The following is a 15,822-nucleotide window of genomic DNA, read 5'->3' as shown; positions in this document are numbered from 1 at the left end:
AGCAAGTGAAGAGACACTCATAATTGTAAATGGGTATTTGGCAGACCGTTCTGAACCGCACCATATGTGACTGGACCAGGGAGAAACTGTAGCATGTGATAAGTACCCTCTGCTACACATTTAACAGTGGTTATCACAGTATGAACGTAGATGCAGATGTAGTGTGTAGTTCATGGAGTATCTCTCGTAATGTATACTAGTTGAGGAAGAGGAGAGGCAGAGTCTCGATATGTACCAGTACTTGAGCCACTATCGTAAAGGAAACTGCATATGTTAGCTGCAAAAAGGTACGATAATTGACTCCAAGGGTACTGTATGCTGTCCACGTCCATGCTAATGACAATCCGTGAACAACGAAGCCTTAAACTCGGTGAAAAGTGTCGGAACTGTTCTTAGTACACATTTTCGGATTATTCAGACAGGTGAACTCAGTCTAAAAATTACATTGTGACCATTGCTGGAAAAAACCGAGACGCTGGAGATACCGTCAAATCTCGTTCACCTGTAGCGAGCTAGTGCGTCTTGTATTGAAACACAGAGTTTTAACACCCAGAAAATAATTTGAAGCGTTTGTATGGACACTAGCAGCTTGTCATAAAAACGCGTCTTGACAGTGTAGAATAAGGGAGAAATATATTAAGATGTGCCTGTCACTTTTCATTGTTTCTTCATGAGTTACAAGGTAAAGGAATTCATAATTGATGCCTGTTTACATTACTACATTACAAAACATTTTCCTACGAGTTCATCCTGTTTCATCTTTATATTTATAATTTTCTATAAATACTACACCTGGCTTCGAAACTAAAAATTAAAGCACACAAATTCCTGTCCAACGGGTGAGTGTGTTACTGAGGAGCTTGCTTTCCGGGTGTGGGGGCTCTGTATGAACACCGCAAGGGTACTCTGATCTGCTGAGGTATCCATGAGACTTACCACCAACCCATATATCGAAGCGAAAGTTTTGCTTCTTACTCACTTATATGCTTTTTATATCACAAAAAAACTGCGTTGGATGAACATGAACTCCTACATGTCACTCTGTGACTCATCTATGGAAAGCAGTGTTTCATTTTAATTATTGGTGACCACAAAATTCAGAGAAATACTGACCGCCATTCATATATATATATATATATATATATATATATATATATATATATATATATATATATATATATATAGTATCCACCCAGTTCCAGATGGGAACTGGATAGAGACAGTTTCGGGACGGAGAGAAATAGAAAATGAAGACTTAATTTTTCCCATTTGTCTGCAGAGTGCTACCCAACAATACAGCCAGGCTGCGGTCACAACGATATGCTCGAACACTATGGTGACAGGACCACTGAGATTTGTCCGCCTACGTAAATATCATACTTGGCCCGACACGAAAGCATATTAATATGAGACGCAGTGATTACAGGATAATGAAAGCCAGTGAAATTTTTTGAGTGTTAGCAGTTTAGTCACTAGCAGGCTACGTCGAAAAGTCTTTGTAGACGGATCAGTAACTATTGTTGCCAATACTGTGCACAACGTTATTCGAAGCGGTGTGCCAATGACGATAAACGGTAGTCGTTCAATGCCGTGGCTACATAAATGAGGTGTCTTTGTGTGTGACCTCGCTCTACATACTGATTCCATACACGTGTGATTGCTATAGGTCATGTCTAAATTTAGTGGCATGAGAAACATGTATTTTGGATACAGAGCTTATACACATAGTGTATCGTTAAGAAGGCATACTGGCACTCGGCGGTGTGTTGCACTTGATTTCACATTTGTTTACTTGTTACGCAGACCATGTTCACAGTTAACCTCGTTACATGGAACTTGTGAACAGTGTTGTGACATTAGCTCCAAGTAGGTCTACGTCAACATGCAATGGGGACGCCGGCTAGCCAGTGACATAATTATGCAGCTGGATGCTTTATTAGTGCTAGCGTAGCACCGTTATACGGTTATTGGTGGACTGGATTGCTACAAGCCACAACCTTATCGAGCAGCGTCATCAATTAGGCGAAACTAGTTCTGACGGTTCTAGGCTTTGAACTGGATCCATCATGGAGAGTCCATCGACAGCCGTAACCTGGCACTATAGCCCGTCTCCGAGGGGCTGATGTTGAACTCAGGGCAAGTGCATGTTTCTTCCAGCTGACTTAGGCGACAAGCAATCTACGCACGGCCAGCTGTGAAGCCTCCTTGTGGCTTCAGGAAGGTTGCCGTCGCTGTCAGCCGCTGTTAGGTGTAGCATTTCGCAACCGCAGGGTACATCATTCGCTATCCACTAGCTATGGTCGACTCCTTTGTCGAGGCCCTCAATCTCCTATATAAGAAGTAATTATAATTGAGTAAGCATTCTTGACTTCTTGTTCGCAGCAGTATTCGACATCGCATGCTGAAGCTTCCTTCGCGTGTCATTCTGGAGACAGAAGTGTCCATTCTACAACACATTCTCCTGTCTACGCACTCTGTAGCATAAATGTCAAGGTCCAGCATTTACGATCAACATCGTGAAACATCACATTAGCTTGCGTGAATTAAAGCGAATTGTTCTGAATGTTATTGGAGTGGGCACGCAGTGTGTAATCGCCTAAATAGGACTCCTATATATTACAGCAAATAACAAACGGAACGCCTATGGATGGTGCTCAGATATAGGAATTAGGTATGTTCGGTCACATGAAAATGACTATAGTGTTATTGTTAGTTCCTTTGCAAATGAATTTTTCCTTTTAGTGTGGACACAGGCTTTGCACTGAACGAAACAGGGGTTGAGAGAGTAATCACTGCTGAGCCAGTTGAGACCTTATTAAATGAGAAAGTGGAAATGCTGGCTGACAATACAGATGCACAAGCAGGTTTCGGAAGCATTGAGAGAGAGTAGAAGGGTTCAGTCGTTTTCCCGTGCGTCGATACTTATCCAAGACAATATTTAATTTTTTGAGTCGTCAGTCTTCTGACTGGTTTGATGCGGCCCGCCACGAATTCTTCTTCTGTACCAACCTCTTCATCTCAGTGTAGTACTTGCAACCTACGTCCTTAATTATTTGCTGGATATACTCCAGTCTTTGTCTTCCTCTAAAGTCTTTGCCCTCTACAGCTTCGTCTAGCACCATGTAAATAATTCCCTGAAGTCTTAACAGATGTCTTATCATTCTGTCCCTTCTCATTGTCAGTGTTTTCCACATATTCCTTTCCTCTCCGATTCTGCGCAGAACCTCCTCATTCCTTACCTTATTAGTCCACCTAATTTTCAACGTTCGTCTGTAGTACCACATCTCAAATGCTTCGATTCTCTTCTGTTCCGGTTTTCCCACAGTTCATGTTTCACTATCATAAAATGCTGTACTCCAGACGTACATTCTCAGTAATTTCTTCCTCAAATTAAGGCATGTGTTCCTCGCTACGTCCGTCACTGGTTATTTTGCTGCCTAGATAGGAGAATTCCTTAAATTCATATACTTCGTGACCATCAATCCTGATGTTAAGTTCCTCGCTGTTCTCATTTCTGCTACTTGTCATTACTTTCGTCTTTCTTCGATTTTATCTCAATCCATGTTCTGTTCTCATCAGATTATTCATTCCATTCGGCAGATATTGTAATTCTTCTTCACTTTCACTCAGAATAGCAACGCCATCTGGGAATAGTATCATTAATATCCTTTCACCTTGAATTTTTATTCCACTTCTGAACGCATCTTTTATTTCCATCATTGCTTCTTTGGTGTACAGATTGAACAGTAGGAGGGACAGACTACATCCCTGCCTTACACCCTTTCTAATCGAGCAATTCGTTCTTCGTCGTCCACTTTTATTATCCTCTCTTCGCTCTTTATACTTACTGTGTATTATCCGCCTCTCCCTACAGTTTACTCATATTTTTCTCGGAATTAAGGACATCTTACACCATTTTACATCGTCGAACGCTTTCCCCAGGTCGACAAATCCTATGGACATGTCTTGATTTTTCTGTACTCTGGCTTTCATTATAAACCAAAGCGTCAGAATTGCTTCTCTGTTGCCTTTACCTTTTCTAAAGCCAAACTGATCGTCATTTAGACATCCTCAATTTTCTTTTATAATCCTCTGTTTATTATCCTTGCAAAGACCTTGGATGTATGAGCTATTAATCTGACTGTACTATAATCGTCGCATCTGTCAGCTACTGCAATCTTTCGAAATGAGCGGATGATGTTCTTCCAAAAGTCTGATGGTACATCCCCAATCTCACACCTGCTATACATCACTTCCGCCACTGATTTTACAGATTCCGATAGAATGTTGGCTATCCCTTACGGCGTGTTTGATCCCAAGTCCTCCAAAGCCCCCTTAAATTCTGATTCTAATACTGGATCCCCTATCTGCTCTAAATCGAATCCTACTTCTTCTTCTATCACATCAAACAAATCTTCCCTCTCGTAGACGCCTTCCATATACTCTTTCTACCTATGCGCACTCTACTCTGCGTTTAACAGTGGTATTCCCGTTGTGCTCGTAATGTTACCACTCTTGCTTTTAATGTCACCGAAGGCTGTTTTGACTTTATTGTATGCTGAGTCAGTCCTACCAACAATCATTTCTTTTTCGATTTCTTCACATTTTTCATGCACTCATTTCGTCTTATCTTCCCTGTACTTCCTATTTATTTCATTCCTCAGCGATCTGTATTTCTGCATTCCTGCATTTCCCTAACCCATATTGTACTTCCTTCTTTCGTCGATCAACTGAAGTATTTCTTCTGTTACCCATGGTTTTTTCGCAGTTACCTTCTTTGTACGTACGTATTTCTTTCCAACTTCTGTGACTGCTCTTTTTAAAGATATCCGTTCCTCTTCAAGTGTACTGCCTATTGAGCTATTCCTTATTGCTGTGTCTATAGCCTCAGAGAACTTCAAGCCTATCTCGCAATTCCTTATCACTGCCGTATCACACTTCCTTGCATATTGATTCTTCCTGACTAATCTCTTGAATTTTAGCCAACTCTTCATCACTACCGAATTCTGATCTGAGTCCATATCTGCTCCTGGGTACGCTCTTACAATTCAGTGACTGATTTCGGAGTCTCTGTCTGACCATGATGTAATCTAACGGAAATCTTCCCATATCACCTAGACTTCTCAATGTATACCGCCTCCTTCTGTGATTCTTGAACAGAGTATTCGCTATTACTACCACTACTACTACGTGATCAGGCCCAGTGGACCGCACGCATCTACAAGTTTCCTCCTCCATTGTAATCTGTCCATTGCTGCTATCCGCCATCGGTTCACATCTATTGACACTTGGTTTAAATCTTCATGGAGTCTACCCCTCCAGCGCTTCTTGGGTCTCCCTGGCGGTCTCTTTCCTGTAGGTGTGAAATCCAGGAGCTTCCGCGGCCATCTGTGATCCTCCATCCGGGCCACACGGCCGGCCCACCGCCTTCGTTTGGCTTTGACAGTTCCTGCTATGTTGGGCTGCTGGTATAGTTCCTCAAGCTCTTGGTTGTATCTGATCCTCCGTTTCCCTGTATCTGTATCCAGAACCGGACCGAAGAACTTCCGAAGCACTTTTCTCTAAAAAACAAGGAGCTTATGGAAGTCCTGTTTCCGGATACGCCATGTCTCACAGCCATATACGAGGGGCGTTCAGAAAGTAAGCTCCGATCGGTTGCGAAATGGAAACGACTATGAAAATCCGAAAAGCTTTGCACAGATGTGTTGGGTAGTGTCTCTAGTATAACCCCAGATAGCATCACGTCGCTCTTCTCATTTCTGAGCTCGCAGTGAGTGCGTAAAGATGTCTAGAAAATAGTGTCTGCCGCCAAGTACGAGGGCCTGGTGAGAAATTTCGCCTGAAGCTATGCAGCTAACATTACATAACTGTCGTGCTGTTTCTTCTTCAAGACAATTCTCAGCCGCATTCTGCAGGGGCAATGAAGATGCTCCTGCATCGTTTTCAAATGGAAATGTGAGATTACCCACAATACAGTCCGCAATTGTCTCCCCCTGAATTTCATCTCTGGTCACATGAACCGCTGTCTTTGAGGACAACATTTTGACACAGACAACGAGGTGTAGGCCAGCGTGGAGAATTGGCGGAAAGCACTGGCGGCTGCCTTCTATGATGAGGCTATTGAAAAGTTGGTACAACGCTATGACAAAAGTCTAAGTCAGAACGGCGACTACGTAGAGAAGTAGCTGAAAGGTGTAGCTAATTGTTACAAGTAAAACATTTCTGATGTTCACTGTGGTTTCAATTTGGAAATCAATCGGAGCTTACTTTCTGAACAGGCCTCGTAGAACAACAGGCTGGATCACGGTTTTGTACAGTGGAATCTTGAACTGTCTGGAGAGATATCTGGACCGAAGCAGTTGTGCTAGGCTGTGGTAAGATCGGTTTCCTGCTTGTATTCTGGCATTGATCTCTGCTTCACAAGACGAGTTCTCAGTGAAAAGTGCCCCTAGGTATTTGAATTCTTGCACTCTCTTGTAAGACTGGTCCCCAACCTGCAGTGATTGTAGATGATCAGCAGTCTGACAATGACTACGCGTCATAACGAGGTACTCTGTCTTGTCTTCGTTTATGTTTAGCCCAAATTTGCTGGCAGCCTCCTTCGGTCATTTGCTCCAGCTCCTCTTCCGACCTAGAGAGTAAACAGATGTAGTCTGCATAGGCTAAGTATGCCAATCTCTTTCCTTCGATTTCAATCCCTTTGTTCTCTTGGAAGTTCTCGCGTACGATCTTCTCGAGGGCAAAGTTGAACAGGATAGGGGACAGCCCATCTCCTTGCCTGAGTCCTGTCACAATTTCAAACTCCTCAGTTACGCGATTTCCCATCTTCACCTTAGCACGTGTTTCTTTCAGACAGATCTTTATCAGATTGATGAGTTTCTCTGCTATGTCAAACTCCCTTAAACAGTTCAGCAGGCTCTTGTGATGTATGCAATCATAGGCCTTCTTAAAATCAACGAATAAAGTATGCAAATCTTTACCATATTCATCCAGTTTCTTTGTGAGCTGCTGGAGACTGAAGATGTGACCTACTATTGACCGTCCTGGCCGGAAACCTCCCTGGTACTCCCCAATCACCGATTCTGCCACAGGCTGAATTCTATGTATGAGGCAACTGGACAGGATCTTATAGCAGACGTTAATCAGGGCGGTTCCTCGATAGTTGTCACATTTAAGTTTGTCGCCCTTCTTATGCATTGGACAGATCAGAGCTGTTTTCCATTCTCCTGGTAGTGCGTCTTTGGTCCATATTGCCTGTATCAGTCGGTGTATGTTTTCTGCAAGTTCCTCTCCTCCTGCCACGATCATTTCAGCCTGTATTCCATCTTCACCTGGACTCTTATTCTGTTTAAGGTGTCTGATTCTGGTCTTTATCTCATCCAGAGTAGGTGGGGGATAGTCTGCGTCGGCTGTAATTGGGTACTGAAAATCAAACTGCAGTTCGGGTTCATCACAATTTAGCAGCTGTCGAAAGTACTCTTTCCATCTCTCAGCTATGTCCCTATCGTTCGTCAGGATCTTATCATGGGAATCTTTGACAAATTTCTGCTTGGCCTGGTGGCCTTTGCAGAGGTACTTCACCTTCCGAAACATTTCTCTATTCTTTTGTCCTCTGAAGTCTGTTTCTGCTTCAATGATGATATCCCTTATGTATTTCCTCTTTGCTCTTCTCAGGATTGCTTGTGTAGTCTTTCGGACCTCCTCAAATTGTGCTTTGCCCTGTGCCAGATTTGTCCCCTTCAGCCACTTGTTCCTGGCTTCCTTTCTCCTTCCCAGTGCATCTGCACATTCTTTTCCAAACCAGATCTTCTTGCCCACTGGGTTTCACATTAGTGTTTCCTTTGCTGTATCCTTAACTGAGCTCTGGATGTATACCCACGTTAGTTCAAGGTCCTGATTCGCGACTATTTCACCGAGTGCTTCAAAGCAGTTACTAAGTTGCAACTGGTATCCGGTTTTCGTTAGTTTCTCCACATGGTACCTTTCCACTCTGTTTAACTTAGGCCCCGTTCTTCCTTTACAGTGTATGTTTAAAAGGCCTCTGACCAGGAAATGATCACTCCCACCTTCGGCACCCCGCGCCGCCTTAACGTCTAACACCCATCTCTTGGCTCTGAGATCAATGGCTACATGGTCTATTTGATTTACAGTTCTCCCATCTGGTGACACCCGGGTTCCTTTATGTATGTTTTTCCTCTGGGAGTTTGTGCTGGAGATGAACAGCCATAATGATGTAGCGAAGCTGATGAACCTAACCCCATTGTCATTGCTTAGGTTGTGTAGACTGTGGCTTCCTGTTGTGTCTTGGAATATTTTTTCTTTCCCAACCATGGCATTCATATCACCAAGGAGGATTCTCAGGTGTCCATTTCGTATAGCGTCCATCACTGCCTCTAGCTGTGAATAGAACTCGTCTTTCACTTCACTTTCGCTCTCCTCCGTGGGAGCACGACAGTTCACAAAAGTCGCCTTAATATGCTTTACGTCCGGTGTTAGAAGAGATATTCTTGGGTTGACTGAAACGAATTCTGAAACATTAGTGGCCAAAGTTACTGGCCCAGAGACCAGTGCCTAACAGATGACCTCGTTCTCAGGCTCCCTACAGAGTAGTACAGTTTTCAACATCAATGCTGCCAGCATCGTCCCACCGGATTTCTTGCAGTGCAACTAGGTCTAGTTCATACCTCTGAATTTCTTTGACCACACTGATTGCAGCTCTTGTCTTGTACAGACTCCTTACATTCCACGTTCCAAATCGTATACCGTTTCAAATCAAACGTTCAAATGTGTGTGAAATCTTATGGGACTTAACTGCTAAGGTCATCAGTCCCTAAGCTTACACACTACTTAACCTAAATTATCCTAAGGACAAAAACACATACCCATGCCCGAGGGAGGACTCGAACCTCCGCCGGGACCTATACCGTTTCTTTGCCATTGACGTCGTCTATTTTTGTCAGTAATGTTCCGAGGCTTACTTGTAGTCTTGAAAGCATGTTTAATTTTTTAAGAAGAGAGGGTGCTGGGCTCCCGTCAAACCTGTGGTGTTACCCTCACAGCTTACAGGACTGCTCGCTTTTCTCAAGGGGTGGGTTCCCCTCATTAGTTGGGTTAGAAGTAGGAATAAGAAAATTTGAAAGACACCGTCGGGCCTCGAAACCTAATACCGTTGGGGTCGAACAGCAAGGGAGGCCGACGGGGAAAGAAGGAGCCTGACACAAGTAAGTGGAAGAAATGTCAGACGCAGACTTCTAGCTGAAGTCGCGTGGGGGGAGTATTCGCTATTACTAGCTGAAATTTATTACTGAATTAAATTAGTCTTTTTCCTCTCTCGTTCCTTGTCCCAAGCCCACATTTTCCTGTAACCTTTACTTCGACTCCTTCCTCTACAACTGCATTCCAATCTCCCATGACTATTACATTTTCATCTCCCTTTATGTACTGTATTGCTCTTTCAATATCTCCGTATACTTTCTCTAGCTCTTCATCATCAGCATGTGAGGTCGGCATGTATAACTAAAGTATCGTGGTCGGTGCTGGTTTGCTGTCCATTCTGACGAGAACAACTCTATCACTGAACTGTTCACTGTAACACACTATGTGACCTACCTTTCTATTTATAATGTATAGTACTCGCGTTATACCATTTTCTGATGCTTCGATATTGCCCTATACTCATCTAACCCCATTTCACTTCACTGACTCCTACTATACCTAGATTGAGCCTTTGCATTTCCCTTTTTAGACGTTCTAGCTTCCCTACCACATTCTAGCTTATGATGTTCCATGTCCCGACTCTTAGAACGGTAACCTTTCGTTGATTACCCAGTCTTTTCCCCATGGTTATCTCCCCCTTGGCAGTCCCGTCCCCTATATCTATTCCAGAATCTTCTGCCAGTGGAGAGATAATCATGACACTTCTTCAATTACAGACCACATGTCATGTGGATACACATCATGTGTCTTTATTATAGTGGGTGACTTCTTATGCCGGCAGTCTTCGGCCGCCGATGCTGATTATTAATTAGAATTTTAGTGGGGGTTTGTTTCTAACCCGGGACCGAGGAAGTTTTTGAATATTAATCAAAGACGCTACCCCTAGACCATGAGTGCACCCATAATACGGTATCACCAATAGCCTAATCTCTAGTTTTCGGATTAGGTGTAGAGAACATGTTATTGGTATTGAACCTGTTAACAGCGAGATGTTGGTCAGAGAATTAGCTTTTATATATGGCCAAATATTAGTGAATTAAATACCTACCTGATTCTTGTTGCTGCACTAACAGTCCTAGATACCCCCACTATAATTTACCCCAATGTCTTTTTGGGCATTGCAGCTACTGATGCAAGTGCCTTTCCACCCTGCACAAATGCTTTTTCGTAGGATTACCTTTATCTGAGTTGTACATATTGATCTGTGGTCGGCTCGTGCTGGTGCCGTTTTTCTTTTTTGGCATTTTGTCACCATCGAGTGGCGTCTTATTGCTCGTCAGTTACTGCCTGAACGAGTTGCTCACTTGCCTCCATCAGCAGCAGCAGTTATCGATACTAGTACTGCTGTACCTTCTTTGATGTGGCCGCTACATTTCTGTGTCCTGGTGGGTGTGAGGCAGTTGGTCGGTTGCGACGGAGCAGCAAAGAAGTCTCCGTGGCGTGAGGTCAGGGCAGGGCCGCTGGCGGCGTCCACGTGCGGTCGGAGTTGTGTGCCACTAGCTGCAAGAACTGCAAATTTCATCGCCCACCGAACTTGCATGCTGGAGTTGAGTAATCAGTGAAACTATTATGAAACCTCAACTGCTCTGACATCTGTTAGTTGATTGCTGGTTGTTGCTTCGTGGACTGTTCCAGCAAGCAGCAATGTGATGGTGTGCTGTAGTCAGCAAACTTTTTGCACCTATTTTCCTGTTTGGTGTTTAACTTCTGAAATGATTATAATTTATTAGTGAAGTGCAACAGCGGTATCTTCTACCTTGTGGCCGTTAACATTCTGGTTACCTGCCCTGTTCGTTGGCGTAGTTTACCGGCAGTGTGTTTTCCTCGCCATGTTGATGATGTCTGGAGCAGCGTGTAGTTCAACGGCTTGATGTTGTTCTCCCTTTTTCTTTGAGTGTTTATTGTGACTTGTGTGTGTTTAGATGTCAATTATTAAGACATAGCCCTGCTGCGATACTTGCCCTCACTCATATTTTTGGTTGTCATCCCGTTGGTTGGGTGGAAGGAAGTTGATTAGACTGTTGGTTGGTTCTTCAGCCGTCCCTAGGTCGTGCTGCCACCCGATTATTTAGTGTTGCGCTTGGCTGCCTGTCTCAGCTAAACTGTTGTTAGAGTTTCCTCCCCAGGCCAACCCTTGGAACACTTCTGAGCACCACTGTTTGTGATTTCCATTGTCACAAGTACTGTACTGGCCTTTAGCCATGTATTAATTTGGTCTGTTCTGTGTTCAGTATATGGCCTTCAACCAAATGTGGAGTATTATAAGATTAGGCCTCCAGTCATGCTTTATTTTAAAATTTTGTTTCTTCTGTATTTAGGCCTTCAGCTATGTTTGTTTTAAAATCTGTCGTTTTCAGCTGTAATGTGTAAATTCCTGTCTGTAAGATTTCTCTTTAATAATCTTGAATTCTTAAAATGGCCTTCAGCCATACTGTGTAAATGCTTATCCTAAGGTTTGAATAATTGTATGGGCCTTCAGCCAACAAGATATTTCAGGTTTTCTCAAGATGGTTTCCTGTTGTACTGTGTAAATGCTTGTCTTTAATGGTTGCTTTTCATTACTTTCAGCTGAGGAATTAATTTAAATTTTCCTTAATATGGCTTTTAGCCGAGATTTGTAAGTGCTTGCTTTTAAAAAATTTCCTTTACTGATCTGAATTTTATTTGGGTCTTTAGCTGAGAAGATATTTTAATTTTACTTAAGTAAGGTCTTCAGTCATGTGCCTAAATTATTGTGCCTTAAAAGGAATTAGTTAAGGATATTTTAATTTTACTTAAGTAATGCCTTCAGCCATTTCTCTAAATCCTTGTGTTTTAAAAGGAATTATTTTATTATTATTTTATTATTGAGAAGTTACTTTGGCTCTCAGCCATGAATTAATCCTTGTTGTTTTAAAGAGAAAACTCTGCATTGGTTTTCGAGAAATAAAGTAGTGTGTTCTTGTGTAATTAACAGTGACTGACCTTGGCCCCTTTCCACAACCTGAACCGCTCTGTCCTTGGAAACTAGATTTCACATATTGCATGTAGTTCTTGCTACTAATCAGATCCTATGCTGTTTTTCACCAATTACAATACATTCCTCTGCAAACATTTCTTGCGTACATCATCCTTAAGGAATACCGCACTGTTTAAAATATGTCATCTCAAATGACTCTCCTTTTGTGTCTGAAGGTAATGTATATTACATACTATGGCCTTGATTCAGATATCAACTTTATGTTTAAATCATCCTATATTCATCCTGTCATCAGTTCGAATTTAACCAGATACATGCCTTATGAGATACTGAGGTGTTTTCCCTCTGTTTCTTGTTAACAGGAACGCTGAGTCACTGCAGGACTGCCTGAGTAACATGCTACTGGTTCAAAGCGCCTCCCTCGGTTCCGTTATCTGCATTCTGTTGGTTCAGATAGCTCTGGTAAGTGCTCATTTGAAAATGTAGTCAAACTAGCTGGACTCAAGTGAGAAACATTATCCTCCATCAGCATGTGTGCTCAGTGGAGACAGTCCACATTGCAGGAATGTGTTGTGGAACCGGTGAAGCCCCTCTCGGCACTCGGCATTAATAAGACATGTTTAGCAAGTTATTACTTATTCTTTCGAATTTACATTTTTGTGCCTCCTCGTCAGCCCCAGCTGACGCTTCGGAAGAGTGACAGTGACGCGGAGGAATTCCGCTGACTCCTGTTGTCACCTCGGCGTTCTGGTCAGCAGGGTCACTACACAATCTTGCGGGCTGCCATCTGCCGCATGAAGCCGTCGTGTAAGTGTGTGGCTTTACAGTGGGTTAGAGCATCCTCGATCCCGCTGCAAAAGATGAGGACGAGCACATCGCCACATTAGGATGCACCGCGCTGTTTAATGTAATGTAATCACATGATCCTCGTCTCACAAGACAGGTAGGGTCTTGGCATCCAGAAGTGCCTGCAGTGTACACAACGGATAGAGGCGCCAATGGACCTCTCATCCAACAATGACGATGACGTCAGTACAGCATTGCGACATGTGCTTTTGGAGGAAGGCCCTGTCTCCCCATTAGCGATGTGGTAGGCGACCACTCGATGCTGTGAACGGCAAACAGCGCGTTCACAGGAACTGCTGGAACGTACAATACATGGATGTCACTGCACCCTAATAATCACTGAATCGAGCGCTTCGGTATGGACCCCATCGGTTCTAATGACCAGAGCTGGAGAACTGGCGGGAGGCTATGACGTGAGGCTCTCTGTCTCAATTCTCACAGCGAAAGTTCTGCTGAATGTGAAACTTGTGCCTGGCGGTTGATGCAGATGCAGTAACTCGCGTTCGTTTATGCAACCAACTTACAGTGTTGACTGTTTCTCTCTACCACACAGCTATGACACCATCTATGCCTGGTGTCTAGAGTGAATTTAAGAAAATTTTTACTCTTTTGTCCTTTACTTTTCTGTGGCGTAGCACTACGCAGAGAATCAGATTTACTTTTCTTAAAAATATTTAAAATTTGCTTTCTGCTTGTGATCTATATTCACTCGAAGGGTATGTGTGAATCCACAAGAAACATCTAATCGGAAAAAGGGTCAGTTACGTAACGTAAATGTATAGTTGCACAATGGATAACAAAGAATTCTGACTGAAATAAACTGATCTCATTCATGGTATTACACAGGGTAAACATTTAAAAAACCAACAAACTGCAAGGACGGATTCCTGAAGGGAAATGGAGGAAAAAAATGTCCAGAAATGCGTTATTTCCCTGATAGATGACGCTGACGAATAAATGTTTTTCTGACCACATTTTGTGTGTTGCTAACGTGTAGTAGGCTGTGTGATTGATGCAGCGTACTGTAAATAGCAAAAGTGTCCGGTATTCATGTCGGGAACAATCGAGATGCTATGGCCGAGCAGATGGAAACACGTGAGAGGCAGCACGGCTGTAACAAAGAAATATCCTCACAGATACTAATCACATCACACAACATTTCAACCATTTTTTTGGCGTCTGTGTGATCATGGGTCCTTTCAGACAAACAAACGTGCAGGGACTCGACGTGTTGTTGGCACATCACGCTCGGAGACCTGAGTTCTACAGGATATTGTGACGAGCCCTACTGCAAGTCCGAGGCGAGTGGCTCGCCAACATAGTGCAAGCCAAAGTACGATTATGTGTACCCTGAATAACAATCGCTACTATCCTTACTACCTGCATCCCACACAGGCCAGGCCATTGCGAACATGTGTTGTGGCATAGATGACATGCACCTCTGTGCTGTGATTCGGGACTATTTTTTGTCGTCGAACGCATACAACTTCCAGACACATTTTAGTTGGAGCTTTTCTCCTCTACAGGCGATCATGAATCTGTCCCTGCAGTTTGTCGATTTTATTAAGGTTCACCCTGTGGAACTATTGTTTTATTATGATAGTAAAATGATGATATTAATTCATCAAAGGATTAATACACAAAATAATTTCACTTAATACAGTAATTCGAGTGTGAAAGATGATGAAAAGCAATATAAAAATTCTGAACAAGAAACTAACGGTAATTCATATATACTGTAGATTATTGTGAAACTGCACACGATATGTTAAGGAATACTCAGTAACCAAGAATAAACAGAGAACTTCTGCCGTTCATAGGCCCTACATTGTAGCGTGAAGCCTGCCTCGTGAAAATATGTTTTACGTAGGGTGATCATAAATCATAATTTTCCTTCGTTTCGGTTTTTCTTACACAACAAAAAGTCGTCCTTTATGTAGTACTGTTTTTACTAGAAAACCAATTATCTACCACAACAATAAATTGAAATATAAATAACTATTCTGACTAAAGCTGTAAAATGTCAATATCGTGTTGCAGCTTCAAATTAACATTTATCAGAGTCAGCTTCTGAAGTCCGGATAAAAGAATACTTTTTTGGTAACGAGGAACAAAACCAGTACAATTGTAACCATCCAGTCCACTCGTAAAATGGTTCTACATCTACATCTACATTGATACTCCGCAAGCCACCCAACGGTGTGTGGCGGAGGGCACTTTACGTGCCACTGTCATTACCTCCCTTTCCTGTTCCAGTCGCGTATGGTTCGCGGGAAGAACGACTGTCTGAAAGCCTCCGTGCGCGCTCTAATCTCTCTAATTTTACATTCGTGATCTCCTCGGGAAGTATAAGTAGGGGGAAGCAATATATTCGATACCTCATCCAGAAACGCACCCTCTCGAAACCTGGCGAGCAAGCTACACCGCGATGCAGAGCGCCTCTCTTGCAGAGTCTGCCACTTGAGTTTATTAAACATCTCCGTAACGCTATCACGGTTACCAAATAACCCAGTGACGAAACGCGCCGCTCTTCTTTGGATCTTCTCTATCTCCTCCGTCAACCCAACCTGGTACGGATCCCACTCTGATGAGCAATACTCAAGTATAGGTCGAACGAGTGTTTTGTAAGCCACCTCCTTTGTTGATGGACTACATTTTCTAAGCACTCTCCCAATGAATCTCAACCTGGTACCCGCCTTACCAACAATTAGTTTTATATGATCATTCCACTTCAAATCGTTCCGTACGCATACTCCCAGATATTTTACAGAAGTAACTGCTACCAGTGTTTGTTCCGCTAT

At 42.9% G+C, this 15,822-nt stretch overlaps 1 protein-coding gene across 1 annotated transcript in view; it reads left to right on the top strand.

The window, feature by feature from the left end:
• LOC124803310 overlaps nt 1–15,822 on the top strand; it is a 48,878-nt gene that overhangs the window by 8,439 nt on the left and 24,617 nt on the right. Inside the window, exon 3 of the mRNA XM_047264494.1 lies at nt 12,538–12,637. Within this exon, the coding sequence (XP_047120450.1) occupies nt 12,538–12,637 (100 nt within the window). The remainder of the gene's footprint in view (nt 1–12,537; nt 12,638–15,822) is intronic.

The sequence above is a fragment of the Schistocerca piceifrons genome, chromosome 6 (genome assembly GCF_021461385.2).
Source record: "Schistocerca piceifrons isolate TAMUIC-IGC-003096 chromosome 6, iqSchPice1.1, whole genome shotgun sequence".
Classification (NCBI taxonomy): domain Eukaryota; kingdom Metazoa; phylum Arthropoda; class Insecta; order Orthoptera; family Acrididae; genus Schistocerca; species Schistocerca piceifrons.
This window is presented reverse-complemented; position numbering and strand designations above follow the sequence as displayed.